The sequence below is a fragment of the Leucoraja erinacea genome, chromosome 19 (genome assembly GCF_028641065.1).
Source record: "Leucoraja erinacea ecotype New England chromosome 19, Leri_hhj_1, whole genome shotgun sequence".
NCBI lineage: Eukaryota > Metazoa > Chordata > Chondrichthyes > Rajiformes > Rajidae > Leucoraja > Leucoraja erinaceus.
The window spans coordinates 5,817,139-5,840,586 of record NC_073395.1 but is presented as its reverse complement, the minus strand read 5'-3'; the positions used below and the strand labels follow the sequence as shown (position 1 = coordinate 5,840,586).

At 42.1% G+C, this 23,448-nt stretch overlaps 2 protein-coding genes across 3 annotated transcripts in view; one reads left to right on the top strand and one right to left on the bottom strand.

Annotated features, from left to right (window-relative positions):
* Positions 1-19,269, bottom strand: part of fbln1 (fibulin 1) — a 72,559-nt gene extending 53,290 nt beyond the window's left edge. Inside the window, exons 1-2 of one of the 2 annotated variants that reach the window (XM_055650160.1) lie at positions 18,962-19,269; positions 5,324-5,432 (exon numbers count right to left, since the gene is read on the bottom strand). In XM_055650160.1, coding sequence (XP_055506135.1) covers positions 5,324-5,432; positions 18,962-19,022 — 170 coding nt within the window. In that variant the 5' untranslated portion in view covers positions 19,023-19,269. The remainder of the gene's footprint in view (positions 1-5,323; positions 5,433-18,961) is intronic. The other variant, XM_055650159.1, reaches the window with a different exon arrangement.
* LOC129706142 (structural maintenance of chromosomes protein 1B-like) overlaps positions 1-23,448 on the top strand; it is a 179,686-nt gene that overhangs the window by 93,322 nt on the left and 62,916 nt on the right. The gene's annotated exons all lie outside the window — the stretch shown is intronic.

Below are 23,448 nucleotides of genomic sequence, written 5' to 3'. Positions count from 1 at the left end.
TAATCATGGCTGATCATCCATATCTGGATCTGGAAACCCTATCTGCTGCATCTGCTGCATCTGCTCCCAAGATAAGGCTTTCCATTCGAGGACATCCGAGATGTTCTCATTCTTTAGTGAACGTGGGTTCCCCACTTCTGCCATAGATGGGTCCCTCACCCACTGTACCTCATAGTCCTGCTCTTACTCCCTCTCTGTTTAACTTGGCATAATGCTCGGCACAAACATTGTGGGACAAAGGGCCTTTTCTTATGTTGTACTGTTCTATGTTTTACTAGTTTCACATTGTTCTTTTTAAATGTTTTTAATTAACATTTTATTTAATATGTTTACATTCCTAACATGAATAGAGACATTTAGAAACAATTAAAATCATTAAACAATTCACAATGCATTGCTGCCAGTTTTTTTTTTCAACTGGAAAAATGTGTAAAGACCCTCTGGAGAAAGTGCCCTTTTATGGTCACCCCTGGCCTAGTCATAGTTCCTTGCAGCTATGAGTTGAGGGTGCAGCAAATTGTTTGGATCAGGCCAGGTAAGTGCAGGCGCATCGGCTCCACAGGTTCAGTCCACTGTATGCTCTTCATTTGTTGGGTTGGACATTGAAAGATTGTGTAAAACAAATGATAGAAAAACAGCGTTTGCTGTTCCAAATCTCTTTATTTAAAAAAAATCAATGTAAAACATGAGCAAAATGCAAACTGCTGGAAGAACTCAGCAGGCCAAGCACTTTCTATTGAGGATATGAACAGATGTTGTCTGGGGTTAGGACCCTTCTTGAAACTGGATTCAGATCAGTCTGAAGAAGGGTCCAAACCTAAAATGTCATCTGTTGAAACAAGGAACTGTAGATGCTGGTTTACACAAAAAGAACACAAAGAGCTGGAGGAACTCAGTGGGTCAGGCAGCATCTCTGGAGAACATGGACAGGTGACGCTTCGGGTGAGCCTGAAGAAGGATCCCGACACGAAACCTCACCTGTTCACTTTCTCCAGAAATGCTGCCTGACATGTTGAGTTGCTCCAGCACATTGCGTCCAAAATGTCGTCTGTCCATTTTCATCAAAGATGCTCCTTGACCTGCTGAGTTCCTCCAGAAGATTTTGTTTAGCATGTGTAACTGCCCTGAAATCGCTCTTCATTCTTCAGCAAGTATCGGACAATATTACCTAACTTCTCGCGGTTAAGTCTCCTCATTCCAGTAATCATCACAGTTATCTCCATTACATCACCTCCATAATTAGATAGAGACCTAAATATTCACAGTGCTCCAGATGTAATTTCTCTTGGACCGTATTCAATTGCAGCAAGACTTTTACTCTTTTTTAATAAATGTTTATTTTATTAGAAGCAATTGTACAAGGAGAAAGTAATCGACATAACAATTATACAATTTTCGTACAGCTTCAAGCTTCAGTTTTAACATTTTATAAACTGATAAGTGAATCAGAAAAAAGTAAAAAGGAAAGAATGAAAAGGAAGAAGAAAAATACAAAAAGAAAGAAGAAAAAAACCCTAAACTAACAAAGAAGTGAAAAAAAAAAAAAGTGGAGATATATCCCACTACCCTTCCCTACGCCTGCTCACCTGACCCTAGCGTCGGTTTTGAATTTGTGTTCAACCATTCTGTTGTTGACGAAATTCAATGAAAGGAGACCATATTTTGGAAAATTGGTCTGATTTGTCTGCCAAAACAAGTCTTATTTTTTCTAAATGTATTGATTCAGTCATTTCTGTGATCCACATCTTCATTGTGGGAACTGTAATCTTTTTCAAGAATTTAAGTATAAGTTTTTTCGCAGTTATTAAACCATAGTCAAGGAAACGTTTTTGGAATATTGTTAACTTAGAGCAGCCCTCTGACCATCCGGTGGGCGGCGCGACTCTGGTCAGCAGCGGCCTCTGCAGTCTGTCCGCGTTTTATTATTTTCTGTCTGTGTTTTTATGTAGTTTTTGTTATTTTTTGTTGGGGTGTGTGTGTGGGGGGGGCGGGGGGGGGGTGGTGGGGGTGGGGTGGGGGGGGAGGGGGGGGGACTTTTTAAATCTCTCCCGGCACTGGAGACCCGACCGTCTCTCGTCGGGTATCCGTTGTCGTTGGGGCCGCAACGAGGAGCGGCCTCTAACAGGAAGAAGCCGGGGACTGTGGTGCTACGACTCACCGTCGCCGTCGCGGGGCTGGCAGAGTCCGGAGCGGGGGGAGCGTTGGAGGAGCGCTGCTGCTGCTGCTGCTGTGGCCCGACCGGAGAGTCGGAAGCTCCAACGGCGAGTTTGCGGACGGCGGCACCGGGAGCCCGCGGGTCCCTGGAGGGAGACCACTTTTCAGGGCTCTCGCAACGGCGACTTCCCCCGCCCGAGTTGCGGGGTTGAAGAGCTCCTGGAGCGGGGCCTGACACCACTGCCCCGCGCGGCTTGGAATGGCCGGGGGCTCTAACACCAAGACCCGGTGTGCGACCTCGCACCACCCGGCGTGGCTTTAATGGCCGCGGGACAATCGCCATCGCCAGCCGGGGGCTTTGACTTTGACTCTGACATGGGGGGGGGGGGGGGGGGAGTGCAGTGGAGAGATAAGTTTATTTGGCCTTCCATCACAGCGATGTGATGGATGTTTATGTAAATTATGTTGTGTCTTGGGTCTATGTGTTTGTAATGTATGGCTGCAGAAACGGCATTTCGTTTGGACCTCAAGGGGTCCAAATGACAATTAAATGTATCTTGTATCTTGTGTCTTGTACATTCCTAATATTATTAATTTTTAATCTGACTCCAATTGAATTTAGAAATGGTATTGAATATTCCCATCCAGAAATGTTGTATTTTTATACAGGATACAAAATAGTGGGTTAGGGTGCAAGACTTTTACTCTAGGCACTCAAAGTACTTGTTGACTGTTTATTAATTTCTTGCATCTCATGGAAATTACAAATATCACACCCTATTCAAGGAAAGGAACTACACACTGGATAGCCTAACGCTATTCATTGGGGGAGAAATTTATGCGATCGAAGCGGTAAATCTTTATAGTGGTTACATGGAATGAGATGCCAGAAAAGATGGTAGAGGCAGTTACCATTACAATGTTTAAAAGGCATTTGGATAAGTACTTGTGTCGGGAAAGCCTAGAGGAATACAGGCCCAACGCAGAAAGTTAACATTTGTGTAGTTATGCATCATGGTCAGCATGGCTGAAGCAGGTTAAACGTGTCTGTTTCTATGTTATACAATTCAATGATTCTTTGATTCAATGTGAAAACCAGTGGATGTAGTACATTTATATTTCTAAAAGGCATTTAATAAAATGTCCCATATGATGTTTGCCCACAAGTTAAGGACCCAGCGTCATATGCATAATATTTTTTTTTAATTCAGGAGATTGCTAGCTTGCCATCCTCAATTTCATTTGAAAAGTTGATGGAGAACCAGTTTCTTGTACCACTGCGGTCCTTCTTGTAAAGAGCCCCAGAGACGATAGAATAATGCAGTTAGATATATTTCTGTCAGGATGCTGTGCAACTTGTAGAAACAAACAACTGCAAATGTTGGTTGACACAATAGGACACAAAGTGCTGGAGTAACTCAGCAGGTTGGGCAACATCTGTTAAGAACATGGATAGATGATATTTTGGGCGGGTCCCTTCTTCAAACTGATTGTAGGGGCGGGAATAAAATCTGGGTGAGACAAGAGGCAGGAAAAAGCGTGTCAGGTAATAGATGGACACAGGCGGGGGGGGGGGGGGGGGGGGGGGGGGGGGGGGGGGGGGGGAGGGGGGAGGGGGGGGAGGGGGGGGGGGGGGGATAGATAGCAGATGGTTGGAACAAAGGCGCGAGATTAAAGCAGAAGATGTGAGACATTGGACCCACACTTTCAGGCACTTTTTCATCAAGCTTCTAACGTAGCTTTACATGGATGGATGATTGCTTTTACTGACATAAAGCCAAAATGAATGTGTCACTTTCAGGTTAGATAATGACTGAGGTCAGCAGTATCTTAGAAACCGCTCAGACATGAAAGGTTGTTATACCCAAAGCTTCCGTGGGAAGCGAATGCAAGGCACAGGCCAAGCGCGACATAATCTAGATCATTCAAAGGTATTGTGATATCAATGCCAGAAATGCAGAAAGTTAGCAGACAGGACAGCAAGTTATTAAGAAGGTCAATGGAAGCAAAACGAAGCATCAAGTTGAAACTTACAGAATAACAGGTGAGGGAGAACATGCAAACTCCACACAGATAACACCGGATGCCAGGGAGCTGTTAGGCTGTTAGGCAATCCCATGCATCAAACATGTGACTTCTCGCTCACTCGCAAGGCCAGGGAAGGGACAGTGATTAAGTTGAAAATCACCCTTATCCCAGCTGTTCACACACACTAACATGAACAGTACATTGTGCCTCAGTTGTTAAAAAAAAGAATAATAAATGTAAAAATATAATATAACACAACACACATTTCCTTTGCAATAATGGACATAATTTGATCAGAGAGGCTTCATGCTGGCACCTCTCAACCAGTCTCAACTTGCAAAACTATGAGAAAGTCTTCTAACATTTATCACTCTCCCCATACCCACTCCTGTGCTCTCCTACTCCTTGCATGGTCAAACCTTCAAAGGCTCTTTATGAAATAATTTACTAATCAGACTTTATGATGGAACTATGCAAAGGGTCTTCTCCAAATGCATCACCCCAGGATGCCACTATAGCTGAAGGGTTAAGGATAACTATTTCCTGAAAACAGTTTAGCACATGTTTTCAACCTCTATTTGTTTCAACTCCGCAGCACACACAAGGCACATTTCCTGTTTTTGCTAGTCTTTGTGTCTGCACCCGTGTCCAAACCTCGAGGCATTTCCTGTATTGCTCAATGTTATCTTTCATCCTCCAACCCCCACCTCCGTCACCATCATTCACCCTGACAGCAACACGCAGATTGCGGGCTTTTCAGACCATCACCAATGCCAAAAATATTATGCACTAACATTCTTAAATTAAATAGCTGTCACACTGGGACTGGGTTTAATGAACTTGCAGTTGATTTCAACCAAAGAATGCAGTTTTTTAATCATTGAAGGAGGAATTCGGGATGAACTAGAAAAGTATCAGTATTATGCATTAATAGTTAATCTGTGCAGGATTTTACTGAGTAATTATCTGAATCAGATACTTGCTCAGTTGCAGAACATCATCAACTTTTCTTTTACCTTTCAATCTTAATGCAGAGTCCTGACCTAGTGCATAAACATTGATCACAAATGCTGTTTGACCTGCTGTGTTCTTCTAGATTTCTATTTGCATAAAGATATATTTTAGAATGTTTGATAAATACCTGCAGTTTGGGTCTTCCAGTGCGTAGAGTAGAGTCTTACACTCCTTTTTCTCAGTAGCCCACTCCAATCCATTCAAACAGCAGGCATCAAATGGACTTTGTACCGTCACTGTAATGAAAGGAAAAGAAATGCATGAACAGAATACTTTATTTCAGTATTTACTTTTTCCGGGACAGATGTGCAATAAATATTATTAACATAGAGCAGTACAGCATAGGAACAGGCCCTTTGGTCAACAACATGACGCCAAGGTAAACTAATCTCCTCTGCTGAGCCCGTAAACCTGGAGCAGGAGCTCCTTAAGGCCAAGGTATTTCTCGGCGGTAGGGGGGTTTTGCGAGGAACTGCTTGACCTCTCCGGCCGAGGGCCCCCACTAGGTAGAAGTAGCGGGTGTCATCCGCCGTAATGCCCCGCAGCTGGAATTGGGCCTCCTCCTGCTGAAACCAGACGCGAGGCCGGGCAGTCGAGAGGTAGGTAATTTAACAGAGACTGCGTCGAGAGACAGGACCCGGTCGGCCTGTGAGGCAGACGGATGGGCGGCTCTGTCCTTTGACTCTATTATGACAGCAATGGAGCGTCGAGGTCACCAATGTGGCGCGGCGATAGGCCCGAAATGAAGGCGAGGAACCAGGTATTTCGGCAGGACTTTAATTAGGTGTTGTTCTCCTGTCAGACGGGTCCGCAAGAGAGAGATTGCGCCCAAACCCCTGCCCTTTATCCCTGTAGCTAAGGGCGGCCCCCGGACTAGCCCATTCCCATGCCGAGGGGTTCGATAGTGGAAATCAATGATCCTATAGCGAGCAAGATAGGCACTCGACAAAAAATACATGGTACGGCCATGGGCAGATTCATGGGTAATTTAAGGCCCCATTTCCGTAACCGGATTCCGTCTCCGCACCAAAGATCCCACAGGATAATATTGTGGAGACGGAAGCCGGTTACGGAAACATCCTCGTCAAAATAAAAGTTATTTGGTAAAAATCTTCTCCTCATTTTCAGAATTTTTATTTATTAACACAAACTGTTCCCCCGCAACGTTGATTACACTGCGAGTCGGGTCGGGTCCGGTCCGGTCCGGTTACGGAAATGGATGAAAAAAAGGCCCACATTCCGTTCCGTGGTGTATTACACATCAGCCCATTGCATTTAGCAGGAGTGGCCTATCTTGCTCCGCTATAGGATCTTTGGTGGAAATGGCCCGGCCCTTGGGAGCCGCCACACCATCATCACATCTGAATCCACAATCACCTCTGGCAGCTTGTTCCAGGCATCCACCACGCTCTGTTTTGATGAATAGTGCTACATTTTTTTCTTTTGAGTCTATATTTTGGCTTTATATTTAGAGAAGGGTGACTACATCGTCAGTGTCTAGGCACTGACCTTGCAATAAGAACTTGACGAAGAATGAAATCCAAGATTTAGATTTTCAGCAGATTGAAATTATTTTAAATATTAACTTGAACAGATCCTCCGAAGAGTTGACAGAAGTCCAAACTTCGAGTGGATCCAGTGAAAAAATTCCATGAACAAATGAGACTTCTTGAACACAGAGGCTCAAAGATTCTCAGCCCATGAACATCCTTAATAAACATAGAAAGAAATATAGAAAAATAGGTGCAGGAGTAGGCCATTCGGCCCTTCGAGCCAGCACTGCCATTCAATATGATCATGGCTGATCATCCAAAATCAGTACTCTGTTCCTGCTTTTTCCCCCATATCTCTTGATTCCTTTAGCCCTAAGAGCTAAATCTAATTCTCTCTTGAAAACATCCACTGCCTTTTGTGGCAGAGAATTCCACAGATTCACAACTCTCTGAGTGAAATAAAATTCCTCATCTCAGTCCAAAGTGGCCTACCGTTATTCTTAAACTGTGACCCCTAGTTCTGGACTCCCCCAACATCGGGAACATTTTTCCTACATCTAGCCTGACCACCCCTTTAAGAATTTTATATGTTTCAGTAAGATATCCTCTCATCCTTCTAAATTCCAGCGAATACAAGCCCAGTCGACCCATTCTTTCATCGTATGTCAGTCCAGCCATCCCGGGAATTAATCTGGTGAACCTATGCTGCACTCCCTCAATAGCAAGAATGTCCTTCCTCAAATTAGGAGACCAAAATTGCACACAATACTCCAAGTACAGTCTCACCAGGGCCCTGTACAACTGCAGTAGGACCACCTTGCTCCTAAACTCAAATCATCTTGCAATGAAGGCCAACATGCCTATTAGCTTTCTTTACTGCCTGTTGCACCTGCATGCTTACTTTCAGTGACTGATGTACAAGCACACCCAGGTCTAGTGCACCTCCCCTTTTCCTGATCTGACACCATTCAGATAATAATCTCCCATTTATCCACATTATACTGCATCTGCCCACTCACCCAACCTATCCAAGCCACCCTGTAGATTCAAAACATCCTCATTGCAGCTCACACTGCCACCCAGCTTTGTGTCATCCGCAAACCTGGAGATGTCACATTTAATTCCCTCGTTAACATATTTTGTAAATAATAAATTAATAAATCGTTAATATATTTTGTAAATAACTGGGGTCCCAGCATCGAGACTAGCGGCATCCCACTAGTCACTGCCTGCCAATCTGAAAAGACCTGTTAATCCTACTCTTTGCTTCCTGTCTGCCAACCAGTTCTCTATCCATGTCAATACCCTACCCCCAATATCATGTGCTCTAATTTTGCACACTAATCTCTTGTGTGGGACCTTGTCAAAGGCTTTTTGAAAGTCCAAATACACCACATCCATTAGCATCCATTCTACTTGTTACATCCTGAAAAAATTCCAGAAGATTAGTCAAGCATGATTTCCCCTTCATAAATCCATGCTGACTTTGACCAAATCCCATTATGCTGCTATAGCATCTTTAATTATCAACTCAGCATCTTCCCCACTACCGATTTAAGGCTAACTGGTCTATAATTCCCTGGTTTCTCTCTCCCTCCTTTCTTAAAAAGTGGAACAACATGTTCTTATTGACACCCTCGGTTCTACCATGTGCTGCTGTGTCATAGGGGGAGACTACAGTAATTGTTTGTTGAAGGACATTGGAGATAAATGACATTTCCCCACCCCCTCTCACCACCAATCCCCATATTAACCCCTCAAGAAGGGTTTCGACCTAAAACGTTGCCTATTTCCTTCGCTCCATAGATGCTGCCTCACCCGCTGAGTTTCTCCAGCATTTTTGTCTACCCCATGTTAATTTCTCCTGAAAATGCTTATCTAGTTGGACAGACTTCAGCATTTCACATAAGTGGCACTTCATACATAAAACAAGTCAATGAAGAATTCCGATCCGATTCATCACCTATCCATGTTCTCCAGAGATGCTGCCTGACTCGTTGATTTACTCCAACACTTTGTATCATTTTTTCATGGAGTGTCAAAGCAGGTTTACACCATTGAAGTCGCATTTGAGCAGAACTGATTTTTGCAACATTTGTGCACATGGACATACACGCACATTTTCCAGCAAGCGACACCGGGTGATCCTGTAAATTATCAATCACTTTTCCATCTCCCGAGCTGGTTCATTTACACACTTAAGTGTTTACAAATAAATATTGTCTTTAGAGAGGATGGGATCATATAATATCTTCTTCAATCTTCAACGAAATGAAAACAAATCAGTGAACTAAATTACCAACAGCTTTGGCAAATTTTTTCCTTGATCTTTAAATGTTCATGTCTAAAAGGACTTGAACAGATTGAGCACATTTTATCTAAAACCGAGACATGATGAAAAGATGCACTGCAAAACACGTCAGACTAGCTTGAAAATGCCAGAAAATGAAAACTAGACTGTCAAAACATTCCTCAGCATCTTTTTGATATTTTAATACTTCATTGCCAAATCCCAAACATTGCTTAAAGTATAAAGACAATTCTGTAATAAAATAACTTCAAGGCCAAGAAACTTAACTGAAGGATAATTACTTTCAAGCTCAGACATAATCAACAACTCAACACTCAGACTGCAAAAGACAACAAATAGGGATTGCTGGCAGATTCAGTTGTATCAGATTAAGTTTTAAAAAAACATGGACTGTAGCTGAAATGTTGGGAGTCTGAAACAGACATTACTCCCTAAAATGATATTTTATAGCCAACAAAATAGTTTTGCCAGGCATGTTTATTTGTAGAACTCACAATAAATACTGTGTGGTGATTAAGAGGAGCGGTAATGATACGCCTCTGCCCCAGTGGAGGAAGGTTGGCTATAAAATGAGGATTGCGTGACTTTTATTGCAAGGAATAAACTGTCTCCAGGTGAATCAATGTACTGTGACAATATCACTTGTATGTCAGGCTACAGTGCATCATTTCCTCCAGTTACGTCAATGGATTGTGAGTCCTACACACCATATCTTTATGAAGTGTTGTTGCACATTATGCTATAAACTAATTTATTATTGCTCAACTGGCTGGCAAATCTTGCAGAGAGCATTGCAACGTGCTGATCAATGATGCATCTTGTGACGCTGTGACAGCTGTTGTGCAATCTGCTTTGGAATGGTAGAACTGCAAGAAGATATCATCAGCCATGTTATATGTTCTATGATATGGAACTCCACACACCCCCACTTCATTTTTGCACACTATTGCCTTACCTTCCTAATCTGTTTACTTCTACATTAAAATGTGCAAGGCTTGGGTTATGATCAGGCATGTATCTAATGTTATGTTGCTACTACCTCCTAATATTACCCAAACCGTACCCGATGCCTCTTACCTGAGTTATTGACATAACAATGACTAGGTTATGTCCTTTGTCTTGGTATCCCTGCTTGTATGCCATGGTCAGCATTCTAGCCATTCTTCCGAAGGTTTTGTTTTATTCTAAAGCAGCAAATATATAGTGCCTGTTGGATATCAGTTTCTACAAAACCTTGATCTCACTGTGTTTCTCCAACCTTCCACACACAGCACAATTGCCATCCTGCTTCTCTCCATGAGGTGAACTTAGATCTGGAGATATCTGACAGATACTCTTTGTCCCTCCTTTGTCAAGGTTCTTCCAATTTATAATCTACCTCAAAGGGCCAAACCTTGCTGGCAGTTAGCATGAAAGTTTGGCATTCAACCACTGTAACCCAAGTAATTCCTATATTTCTATGTACAAGCTAAGAAACAAGACTATAAGCAATAAGAAGAGGTATAGGCCTTTTGGCCCCTTGAACTACCTCCACCATTGAGAAGGATCATGGCTCATCTTGTATTCCACATGTCCATTTTCCTGACATTTCCCCATAATCCATTGCTAATTAGAAATCAATATATCTCAGCTTTAAATCTAACCAAGGAGTCTACACCTATGCCTCTTTATGGCAAGGAGCTCTAAAGACACTCAACCCTCTCCCAGAACAAATTCTTCCTCACCTCAGTTGTGAATACCATGCCCTCTGGTTCTGGACTCTCGTATGAAATGAAATATCCCCATGGCACTTACTTCTGTCCAGCATGTTAAGAATTTCACGTGATTCAAAAGGTCACCTTTCATTCTTTTAAATTTTCATGGGTAAAGTTTCAACCCATGAGGGAAGCCCACACTGCCCTGTACAACCACTCTATTCTCATCAAGTAGGAATTTAGCTGTATTGTGACTGTTTTATCACTTAACCCAGCAGATTATCGAACGTTTCTGCCTTGAGGCTGACTCTTGCATTTGAAATTTGATCTGTGAAAGAAAAACATGAAAACTCTCCACTCATTCCAGATGTAACCGTAAAATTGTTTTTAAAAAAAGAGCCAGAAGCTTAATGAGATGTTCAGCTGCAATAAAATGTTAAGTGCAATTTGTTTTAGATCTTGTTTCAGTTTGTTTGGTTAGTCAGATTATACCGCATAGCTGAAACTGGAAAAGGTTATCCGGTGGATAGAGAGGTCATTGAATCTGCACACGTGTGGACTAAAGATTGCATTGGACATTCATCAGAACCTGGCTTTAATATAAATGTAATAACTTTACTAAATCTTAATATCATTAAATAAAACATTTTTTGGTTTGCTTATCAAGTTATTTATTGTGTACTCTGTTTACAAATCTGGTACACTGCTGTAAGTACTGTAAGAATTTCATTGTTCCATTTCGGTACATCAGCCCAGTTCAGTTTTGTTTATTGTCACGTGTACCGAGGTACAGTCAAAAGCTTTTGTTGCATGCTATCTGGTCAGCAGAAAGACAATACATGATTACAATTGAGCCATTTACAGTATATACTGTAAGGGTGCATGCTTACACTTCTATACTGTATATGAGGTATAATGTCTATGGAAGGGATACATGACAGGGAATAACGTTTAGTGCAAGGTGAAGCCATCAAAGCCTGATCAAGCATAGTCAGAGGGTCACCAAAAAGGTAGATAGTAGTTCAGCACTGCTCTCTGGTTGTGGTTGCCTGATAATAACAGCTGGGAGGAAACTGTCCCTGAATCTGAAGGGGTGCATGCTTACACTTCTATACCTTTTGCCTGATGAGGCAAAGTGAGGTATAATGTCTATGGAAGGGAGTCTGAAGAAGGGTCTCGACCCGAAACGTCGCCAATTCCTTCTCTCCATAGATGCTGCCTCACCCGCTGAGTTTCTCCAGCATTTTTTGTCTACTTTCTATGGAAGGGAGTTTGGTTTGTGTGATGGTCTGGGCTGCATCCTCAATTGCCTCAATTTCACTTGGATGGAGCTGTTCCCAAACCAAGCTGCTTTACATCCTGATAAAATGCTTTCTATGGCACATCTTTAGAAGATGATGAGAGTGGGAGGTGAGATAGGACAATAAACACTCCTGACTCTCTTGACCCTTGGCATGAGATGAAACCCAGAGACCTGGGTTCAATCCTGACCTCTGGTATTGTACATGTGGAGTTTGCATGTTCTCCTTGTGACAGCGTGAGTTTCCTCTGGGTGCTCCAAGTTCCTCCCATATCACAAAGATGTGCGGGTTTGTAGTTTAATTGGATTCTGTAAATTGGCCATAGTGTGTAGGTAGTGGATGGTAAGTGGGATCTACAGAACCCGTGTAAACGGATGATCCGTGGTTGGCATGGACTCAGACGGCTGAAGGGCCTGTTTCCATGCTGTGTCTCTAAACTAAGCTAAACTAGACACTCCCTCTGCAATTCCCTGCTTAACTCATCCCTTCCCACCAAAACACCCCCTCCCCTGCAACCGCAGGAGATGCATCACCTGTCCATGCTCCTCCCTTGACTCTGTTCAGGGACCCCAACAGTCCTTTCAGCTTAGGTAGAGATTCAATTGCACCTCCCCCAACCTCACCTACTGCATCCGTTGTTCAAGATGTGGACTCTTGTACATCGGCAAGACCAAACGTAGACTGGGCGATCGTTTCACTGACACTCAGTCCGCATGTGGACCTACCCGATCTCCCAGTTGCCAAACAAATTCCTCGTCCCATTCCCACACTGACCTTTTTGTCCTAGGCCTCCTCCATTGTCAGAGTGAGGCTAATCGCAATTTGGAGGAACAGCATCTCATATTTTGCTTGGGCTGCTTACAACCCAGTGGTATAGTGATTTATCTAACCAAGTAACCCCTGCACTCCCTCTCTCTCCACCCTCCCCCCCACCCAAGTCACACCAGGTTCCCGTTCTCACCTAGCGAAGTTAACAATGGCCTATTTCCTTTAACATCGTTACTTTTTTGCATATCTTTCATTCATTGGTTCCTTATCTCTCTACATCATGGTCTTATATCTCTCGTTCCCCTTTCCCCTGGCTAGTCTGAAGAAGAGTCTCGACCCGAAACGTCACCCATCCCTTCTCTCGAGAGATGCTGCCTGTCCTGCTGAATTACTCCAGCATTTTGTATCTATCTGGACACTTGCACATGTTCATGGATAACAGAGGTTTAAAGTGATATGAGCTAAACAGATAAATGGGACCAACTTAGATCGGACATCTTGGTTTGCATGGATGTGTTGGGCCAAAAGACCTTTTCTGTGCTATATGACTATGACTAATAAATACTATGCTAAGAGAATTACTTTCCTAAATCAGACTAGCATTAATAAATCAACACTGGAGGTTACCAGCAAGTGCAACCTAATACTTGTCAAGATGGCTGCATTGCAGATATGTATGATGCATTTACGGGTGTTTTTGTATTTTGTACAAGCTTTTTAGTCATACCGCTTTTTTGTTTTTTAATGTAAAGACAATTCCATTCTTAGTTAAATCACTTTACCCCATCTGATAGATGTTCCCCTGTTTTCGGGGAACTTGATGAAGATACAAAATGTCATTAAGTGGTCAGGCTGCAGTTGGAATGGGTTCTATACAATCAACATTTCATCAGCATTTAAGATCCTATACTTTATGAAAGGTACATGGGTTTCTCAAGCAAAGTGTGACAGAGTAAAGATAAAGTCAGCGCAGTGGCGCAGCGGTGGAGTTGCTGACTTACAGCGCCGGAGACCCTGGTTCGATCCTGACTGTGGGTGCTGCCTGGTCTGGAGCTTGTACGTTCTCCCTGTGACCGCGTGGGTTTTCTCCGGGTGCTCCAGTATCCCCTCCACATTCCAAAAACATGCAAGTGTGTAGGTTAATTGACTTCTGTAAATTGTCCCTAGTGTGCAGGATAGAACTAGTGTATGGGTGATTGCTGGTTGGCACTGGCTCGCTGGGCCGATAGGCCCGTTTCTACTCTGTATCGCTAAACTAGACTAAACTAAACAAGAACTGAAGAGGCTTTCCTTTCCTACTAAGCTGTGTGACATCATTGTGGATTTCCTACTCTATTTTATTTGTTTTCTGGTCTGAACAACTCAAAAATGTTAGCTAACAAAAATCCGTTGATCAATTTTGACTGAGCAACCACAAAATCATAGTTTTCACTGTGCTTTCAGAAACTGTTGCTTCATTCCATTTCTTCTGGCCAAATTCTAATTTTAAATGACGAAAGAAAACATTGCTCATTCTGGAAAGCTGAAATAAAAATAAATGCAAGAAATAATCAGTAGGTCAGGATGAATAAATGGAAAGGGAGAGAAAGTTAACATTTCATATTGACAACGTTTTATCGGCCAAATTCTAATTTTAAATGACGAAAGAAAACATTGCTCATTCTGGAAAGCTGAAATAAAAATAAATGCAAGAAATAATCAGTAGGTCAGGATGAATAAATGGAAAGGGAGAGAAAGTTAACATTTCCCATTTCCATCTGTAGAACTATTGTCTTATGACACTATAATATAGAACACACAGCTGTGCAGCAGAGAAACGGTCCTGTTGGTCCACAATGTCTGTGCTAAACATGATGCAAAATTAAATTAACGGGTCCTCTTTGCTCTCGGCGGCACCTGCAACACCGCGGCAATCAGGATCAGCTCAATGACCTGTCCTCTATACCGTCATTTGCTTTCTGGTTTGGTAAGAACATTCACTTTGGTTCGCCGTGAGTGGATTTGTGTAAATGGATGGTCAATGCACCTCTTAAATGCCACGAACACACAGCTGTGCTGGTATCTACCTCGTCACCGTTTTGTTTCATCACCATCTGGCAGCACAATGGATCCAGGCAACTCCCACACCCAGTGTAAAAATTTAAACTTGCCCGCACATCTGCCAGCACATTCGAGCAAACTCCCCTCTACTCTGACCTTAAAAAAAATTACATCTCTTTCCAGGCAACTCCCACCTCAGTGTAAAAAAATACTTGCATTTAACAATTACTTCCTGGGAAATAAATTCTGACTGCCCATCCAATCTATGCCTCTCATAATTTTATAAACTGTTATTAGATCTCCTCTCATCCTCCGACACTCAAGAGAAAACAATCCCAGTTTGTCCAAGCTCTTTATATGGCTAATACCGTTTAATCCAGGCAGCATCGGGTAAACCTCTTCTGCACCCTCTACAAAGCCTCCACATCTTCCCAGAATTGGTCAATCAGAACTGCACACAATATTCCAAATGCAGCCGAATCAAAGTTTTCTACCTTAACAGTAAGTGTCCTTGCAGCTTGATTATTTTTTTTATTGCAAGTTTGGCAAGTTGCTAAATCATGTATCTACATGAGATGTTAAACCGCCATTGACCTGCTTATTGTACATTATTTTCAATATTTGATTTCATTTGGGTAGAAACCAATTATATGTTGAGCACAATAATGGCAGGCAATGTTTCTAGTCGAGAGAAAGGAGACACAGTCATACAGCAAGGAAAAAGGTTCTTCGGCCCAACTCGTCCATGCCAACCCATCTAATTAATCCCATTTGTCCGCATTTGGTCCATATCCCTCTAAACCTTACCTATCCATGTAACTGTGCACGTATCTTTTAAATATTATTATTGTGACTGCCTCTACTACCTCCTCTGGCAGCCATTCCATATATTCATCACCCTATGAGTGAAAAAGCTTCCCCTCAGGTTCCTATTAAATCTTTCCCCACTCACCTTAAGCCTATGTCTTCTGGTTCTTGGTTCCCCCTTCACTGGGTAAAAAGGTTCTGACTGTCTACCCTTTCTTTGGCTCTCATAATGTTATACACTTCTATCAGGTCTCGCCTCACTTTGCAGATATTGTCCTGTCCTCAGCTTTCTAGCCCCAGTATGAAGAAGGGTCACACCCGAAACGTCACCTATCCATGTCCTCCCCAGATGCTGCCTGGCCTGCTGAGTTCCTCGTGGGTAGTGCTTTGCTCAAAATTCAAGCATCTGCACTCTCATATCTCCATTGTAAACATTATCACTTGCTGTCTGTTAGGCAATGCAAATTTCCAATGAACCAACTGGCCTTACATTCCTGTAGTCTGAAGATAGACACAGAAAGTTGGAGTAACTCAGCAGGACGTCCGGAGTGGACCCGGTGGCGACAGTGGAGAGGTTGGTGCGGTGCGGTGCGGCGGTCGATGAAGGCGCCAACTGACCGACGGACGAGGGTGGACATTGGGAAGTGAGGACACCGCTGCTGAGGGAAAGAACAAAGGAGGACCCGGCTTGGATGAACCATCATGAGGGAGGTGGAAGCTTTTTGTGTTTATCTTCGGTTTAAACCAGCATCTGCAGTTCTTTCTTACACATTCCTGTAGCCTGAATACAAATCGGAGATTTATACTATATATGGAAATAGTATCAAGAATCCCTTAATTAACAATGCTACGCTAACGAATTACAGATTTATCAACATCTTCATATTAATTGCAACACAAAAGGTGGCAATTTAGCACATTGAATTCATGCTGGCTCCAAGTAGGGTAATTCCATCAGTCAATTTCCATTTCTCTTATTCTCCAGTAAGCTTGCAACTAATCCTCTTTTACATGTCCCTGGCCACCGGGCCAGTGGTGGAACCTCATGTCCCGGTCATCGCGGGCCAACGAAGTCCGCAGTCACCGGTGCTTGGCCGTCGGCCAAGTTAGCGGCTGGGGCCTGGGTCGGCGCCACGGATGCGTCTGTGGAGGATCCGGCGATGATAGTGGAGAGGTTGATGATGGCGCCGACTGATGGACGAGGGCGGACATGCAGAAGCCGCTGCTGAGGGAAGGAACAAAGGGGGACCTGGCATGGGGGGTCCACCGTGAAGGAGAGGGAAGAGCAACGGGGCCCCCCCACCCCGGATCCTCATTGTTCCTTCCCTCAGAAAAAGAATCTCACTGTCACGTGACACATGTGACAATAAAGTATTCAATTCAAATTCAATTCAATTCTATCCATGTACCTGTCTAAATGGAGGTGACATTTCAAGTTGGGAGTCTAAAGAAGGATCCCGACCCAAAACATTGCCTACCATTCCCTCATCAGATGCTGCCTGACCTATAGAGTTACTCCAGCACTTTGTGTTTTGCATCTGCAGTTCCTTGCTTCTTTGTGCATACATATCGTCTGAAGGACAAGACTCGAGATCAGAAACTAGAACATTTATCAGGACAAACAATTTTTTAAGCTTCTGCTAAGCTGAATTCCAAATTTCCCAGCCAGAAATCTTACAGGCCATTGCAGCATAGGATTTTTTCCCTCAAAAGTTAAGATTTGAAGCTCATATATGGAAGGCTGTGAAAAGTAAGAGCTTATTTTTCTTCTGGTGCTTGACACCAACAAAAACAGTGCATGAAAACATCATACAACACCTATTTTCTGTATGCTTAAATAATAGCACGAACTCTATGTCACAATATTTGGGAATTTCATTGCGCTGCCATACCAAACATGACCATTCCGTTTATCGTGATTAAAAGAAGCTGCATCAGAAAAAAATGCTCGCATGGCATCCGAAGAGAAGTTATCAAAGTAAATACATAAGACAAATTGAACAAAAACAGCCACAAAGTGCTGGAGTAACTCAGCGAGTCACTGGAGATCATGGAGAACAATTAAATAAAATATTATTGATAATAATATTGATATATACCAGATATATCATGCAACAAAGGCTTTTCACTGTACCTCGGTACACATGACAATAAACTAAACTAAATATTACAAATCCTGATCATGGACTGGAGAGCAGATAATGCACAACTATCACATTTAATAAGGCATCATGAATGCCTAATTCAATTTTTTGAAAATTATATTTGGATTCACTTGGATACTACCACACAAGCTGATCATGATCAGGTATTTGATTAATTTCTGCGTTGTAACTTTCAAGGAAGCATTGGCTTTTCTAAAGAAACTGAAACTCAGATTTGCTTAGCAGTATTTATGGGTTTGTTGCTTTACAGGCATGATAGTGCCTCAAGGAGCAAACAGATTTACACTCGGAGGCTGTACAGGTGACTATTGCTTTGGGTGGGGGCAAAGAGCTTTACAAGTTATGCAATTCCTTAGATAAACACAAAATACTGGAGTCATAATTCAGACTGAAGAAGGGTCTCGACCCAAAATGTCACCCATTCCTTGTATCCAGAGATGCTGCCTGTCCCGCTGAGTTACTACAGCATTTTATGTCTATCTTCAGTGTAAATCAGCATCTGGAGTTCCTTATATAATTCCTTTGCTGTCTGGTAAATAAATCATTTGGTACAGCATAACAACAAATTGCACAAAGCATAGTTATTACATATTCATCAAGCCATTTGCAAGGCTTGAAACATAAGCAGGTATTCTATAAGCAAAAACATCTTTGGTTAAATTAAATTCTAGCCCGGACACATTGTGAGGTTCTGACTGAGAATTAAAAATGATAAATAAAATAGCAATCAGAGAAACTAATTTATATTACAGATACAAGTAAGTTGACTGATGTATAAATGGAGAAGATCTTACACAATACAATACAATACAATTTGTTGTCATTTGAACCCAGAGGTTCAAACGAAATTTGGTTTCTGCAGTCATACAAACAAGAAGAGCCTCCAAACACCAGATTTTTTCTGAAATACCCACAAAGTTGAAGAAATAGTCGTAAATCACAATTTAAAACATTTTGAAGTATAAATCAGCTGCATCGACTGCTTGATCAAAAATATACAATACGATTTTAACTATTGCAGTAAACTGCCAAAGGCCACAATGTATTTCCTGCAATAGACTTTGATTATCTGTGTCCTTTTCAAATAGGTAACAAAGGAGCTCTGTTTCTGACTGCCAGCAGCCAGCCAGCATGGTTTCAGACGATAGAGCTATGAAAGTACTAGCTGCAATGAATTTTCTCTTACCTTGTAGTCTGAATAGTAACAGACTGAGCAATATTTTCGAAATTCTGGCTGGGAGATCCATGAAGCTGTAAACTGGGAAACTTTCTGTTACAGTTTTTAAAAGAACAAAGATGCCAAATTCTGTTCTTTCTCTTAAATAAAATCTTCCTCTTCGTTCGTTCTCTCTCTTCTTTCGTTCCTTCTCTGCTTTCTACTGCAGTCCTAACTGAAGCTGCATCTGACCACAACTCCTTAATGAAAAAAACCCCACAGGATTTACTTTGAAGGTCTGGCCCTTTCCAAAAGAGATTCCTTAGCAATTAGCCTGTAAGATTTCTGGCCAAACACCCGGAGGGGAGCTCAGCCAGGGAGGTGGGGGGGGGGGGGGGGGTGTTGCAAGGTTTCACTGCAGCAGTGCTGCTGTTGCTGTTAATTTACCAGCACGTTTATCAACTTCCCTCTTCTAACCATCAGAGTAATGAATGTTTCATTGGAATACCAAATTTCAACATAATAGCTACATTTCCTTTAATTTTGTCAGATTAAAGGCATTGGATTATTGGTGTTCTGTTAAGGGCCTGTCCCACTGTACAAGGTAATTCAAGAGTTCTCCCGAGTTTAAACATAAATCAAACTCGTGGTAAGCACGTAGAATTTGCGTAGCGGGTGCGTCGGCGCTCGAGACGTCTCTTAGCGGCTCGCAACGCTAACGGCAGGTACTCGGGAAACGTGGTAAGCTCGTGAAGACTCGTGAAGATTTTTCAACATGTTCAACAGAACACTAACGTGTTGAAAAATATCCACAAGAACACCGAGTACCTACAAGCGGCTTTAAACCGTATTTCTCCGAGTTCAAATCAGGGGAAACTCGGGAGAACTCTTGAATTAGCTCGTACAGTGGGACAGCCCCATTAGTAAGCATCTAACATGATATTCTCCATTATGTAATTGTGCAATAAACCAAGACTTGAATAACTTTTCTGAACTAATGCAGCAGTCTCCAACTATAAGACAATTAGCAAAATATGGCATCAATATTAACCTCTTCCTCTACCCCAAGTTAATACGTAGCAGGATGTCAAGAAGGTTAAAAGTTAAAACAGGAACATGCATGTGTCCTGTCTTGAAAAAGTGGCAAATTTTATTTAAAAACTTAAATGAGGGTCTCATAGATTAATTCAGAGTTTGATTTAGATTTAACGATCTGCCAGTGACTAATAAGTTGGAGAGAAATTAAAGTCTAAGTTGAGGACTCAGGGAAGATGTAACTTCAAAAAGTCATGAAGTTATAGAATTAAACAGCACAGAAACAGACCCTTCTGCCCACAATGTCAGTGCCAGCCATTAAGCGTCTATCACTACTGGTCCTTTTATCTTATCTAGATGCTGCATAAAAGTTGAAACTACCTGCCTCCATCACGTGTACTCCTGCATCACAGTCAAACACACATGTATTAAAAACCTTCTGGCAACATCAAATTGAACTTTGAGAACATGACAGTGGGACATTTTGCAATATAGCTTGTTCTGCTCCTCAGTCAGTGGCAATCATAATAAAGTCAATTTCCCATAGTATTTCCTTTTGTTAATTTTTTTATAGAAGGATTTCAGAATTAAATTAACATAAAGTGAACAGTTGCCTGAGCTTACTCAGCAAAGCAAATTTTTAGTTTAGTTCAATTTATTGTCACGTGTCCCGAGGTACAGTGAAAAGCTTTTTGTTGCGTGCTATCCAGTCAGCATAAACTTGTCTGATAGAAACTATCTCCTCGTTTTGCTAACGTAATGGAATTTAAAGGAAATACAGATATAATTCAATTCTTAAAGCACAACATCACTAAATTATTATTCTACCTAATGATTTATGATATTGAAAAATATTTGCCTTTTCATACTACTGGATTTCAGTTTCATTGAGTTTTAGGTAGGTAATCTTCTGTTCCCTTGTCATAGTTCACAATTATCAAAAACTGAGCACCTTCTACCAATCCAAGTGTGTATTAATGTTAGGACACCAAACATTAAAAGGCATCTTTCCTCTAACTGCTTTCTTCTTCTGAGACAGTCACTTGGGATTAAGGATGACTCAGTATTGTGGGATCTCAGGAAGTTTAAGAGGCCAACATTGGAGCAACAGACACAAGTGGGGAAGGTGGTAACTGACAGTGTTGGTGGTGGTTTCAGAAATGATCCGCTTCTTACATAGGCCTCTGTATGCTTCACGTGAAGTAATTTATAGCCTTGAGGTTCTCAATACTACTCCACTTTGACTAGTCATTAGCCAGAGGTTCCCAGGAGTCAGCGGGTATTTTGCAAACTTGGCTTATCTCAGAATCTTTTTCTCTGTCCATCTGATAATCTTTTCCCACGGCTGAGCTCAGAATAAAGTACTTGTTTGGGAGTCTTGATTTGGGTAAATGAAGAATGGAACCTGCCCAGTATAGCTTACAGAGTGTAACTAGACCCTTGGTACTGGGGATATTGATCTAGAGCACGTTGTCGTGTGTTTGCTTATTCTTCCAGTGAATTTGCAGGATTTTGCAGAGATGGTATTGATAGATTATTTTGTGTCTAGTCTCAGTATTTCTTACCCAGTTTGCCAGGCATTTCCCATTAACAACTGATTACACAATTCCAGAAGCATAATGTGCTGCTAATTATGCCCATTAAAGTCATTCCAACTCATCAACTACAAAAGTCATTGAAGATAAAGTGCTGGTATAACTCACTGGGCAGCATTTCTGAAGAAAATGGGTGACGTTTCGGGACCCTTCTTTTTTGTTCTTCGCGTCCCCCCTCTACTTTCCCACCTACTGAAAACTAACATGCACTTCTCTCTTCCAGTCTAACAAATGTCTGTGCTGCATCCAAAACATTGACTGTTTCTCTTTCCACAGATGCTGCCTGGCCTATTCCCCTATTTTCCTGCATTTGTTTCAGATTTTCAACACACAAAACTCAAAGCCCACATCAAATACATAGTTATAAAAATAGAATAATGATCATCTTTCATTACAACATTTCTATATTAATTTTTCCAATTGGCTCCAATAATGTCTCCTAATTTGAGGAAGGACATCCTTGGTTCACGAGATTGATCCCTGGGACCCCAGGTCGTTCCGGTTGGAGGCCGCTCCATGGTGCTAGGCCCCAACGACAACAGAGACCCGACAGGGAAAAGGTCGGGTCACCCGTACAGGTAAGAGATTTAAAAGTTTTCCCCACACCTAACTTCCCCCCTCCGTCCCCCACATATATACCGCTAAAAACAATATAAAAACCACAATATACTATACTTTCTACAGGACAAAAATAAAAAAAAGACAGATGGACTGCAGAGGCCGCTGCAATGTCGGTCACGCTGCTCACACCGCCAGAGATACTCTCAGCCTACATTTCCAACACGTCTTAACTTCCGCTCCAGTGTCACAATGTCTTTTGGAAATAGGTGCCAAAATGGACTATATTTAATAAATTAGGATACATAAAATAACAATCTTAATTTTATAATAATTTTGTGTTGTTTAAAAAGAAAAAAACAAGTTTGCTTTCCTAACAGCCCAATGACAGTGAGTATGAACCCAGCGATAGCAATCAGTGATCACTCTCAAACTTTTCTCCTCTTGTTTGCCTTTAACCTTTAACCAATCCATGTTATATCCATCAGATTTATTACTTAAAGCTGCATGCATAGTTTAATCACTTCCTCACAAGGCCATTTGCTTAGATTTGTCAATTCCCCAATCTATTTAAATCGAATTACAGTTTATTTCCACTCCCCATGTTGGAACTCATCATACAATATTGTTACGTAGTTGAGTGATGGAAATAAATATTGGGAGAATGGGAAGGGCCTGCCCCACTTGGGCGTCATTTGCGTGTAATTTACACTACTTCATTTACTTGTCATGACGCACTACGCGCACGTCATGCCACGCACGTGATGCACGCGTGGTGCGCATTCCGCGCGCATGGTGCGCTTTACGCCTGCATGGTGCATGGTGCATGGTGCATGGTGCATGGTGCATGGTGCATGGTGCATGGTGACGTAGGCAGTGTCGCACGCAACGCCCCAGGATTTTGGGATGTACAAAATCTTTACACGCCATCTGCGTGACGCGCAAATGACGCCCAAGTGAGACAGGTCCTTAACATTTTCACTATCATGGTTTTACAGTATGGTCAAAGATCAAAATGACCCCCCGTAATTTTTAGAACCTAGAATGGAATACTGCAGCACAGGAATAGATACAATGTCCACACCAAACATGATGCTAAATTAAACTAATTTCTCTGCCTGCACGTGATCCATATCCCTTCATTCCCTGCATATCCATGTGTCTATCGAAATGCCTCTTAAATACCATTATCATGTCAGCTTCACCTCTGGCGTTGAATTCTCGCTTTGTAAAAAAAAATGTCCCGCACATCTCCTTTAAACTTTGCCCCTCTCTTAAAGTTATGCCCTCTAGTCTGTGATACGTCCACCCTGGGAAAAAGGTTCTGAC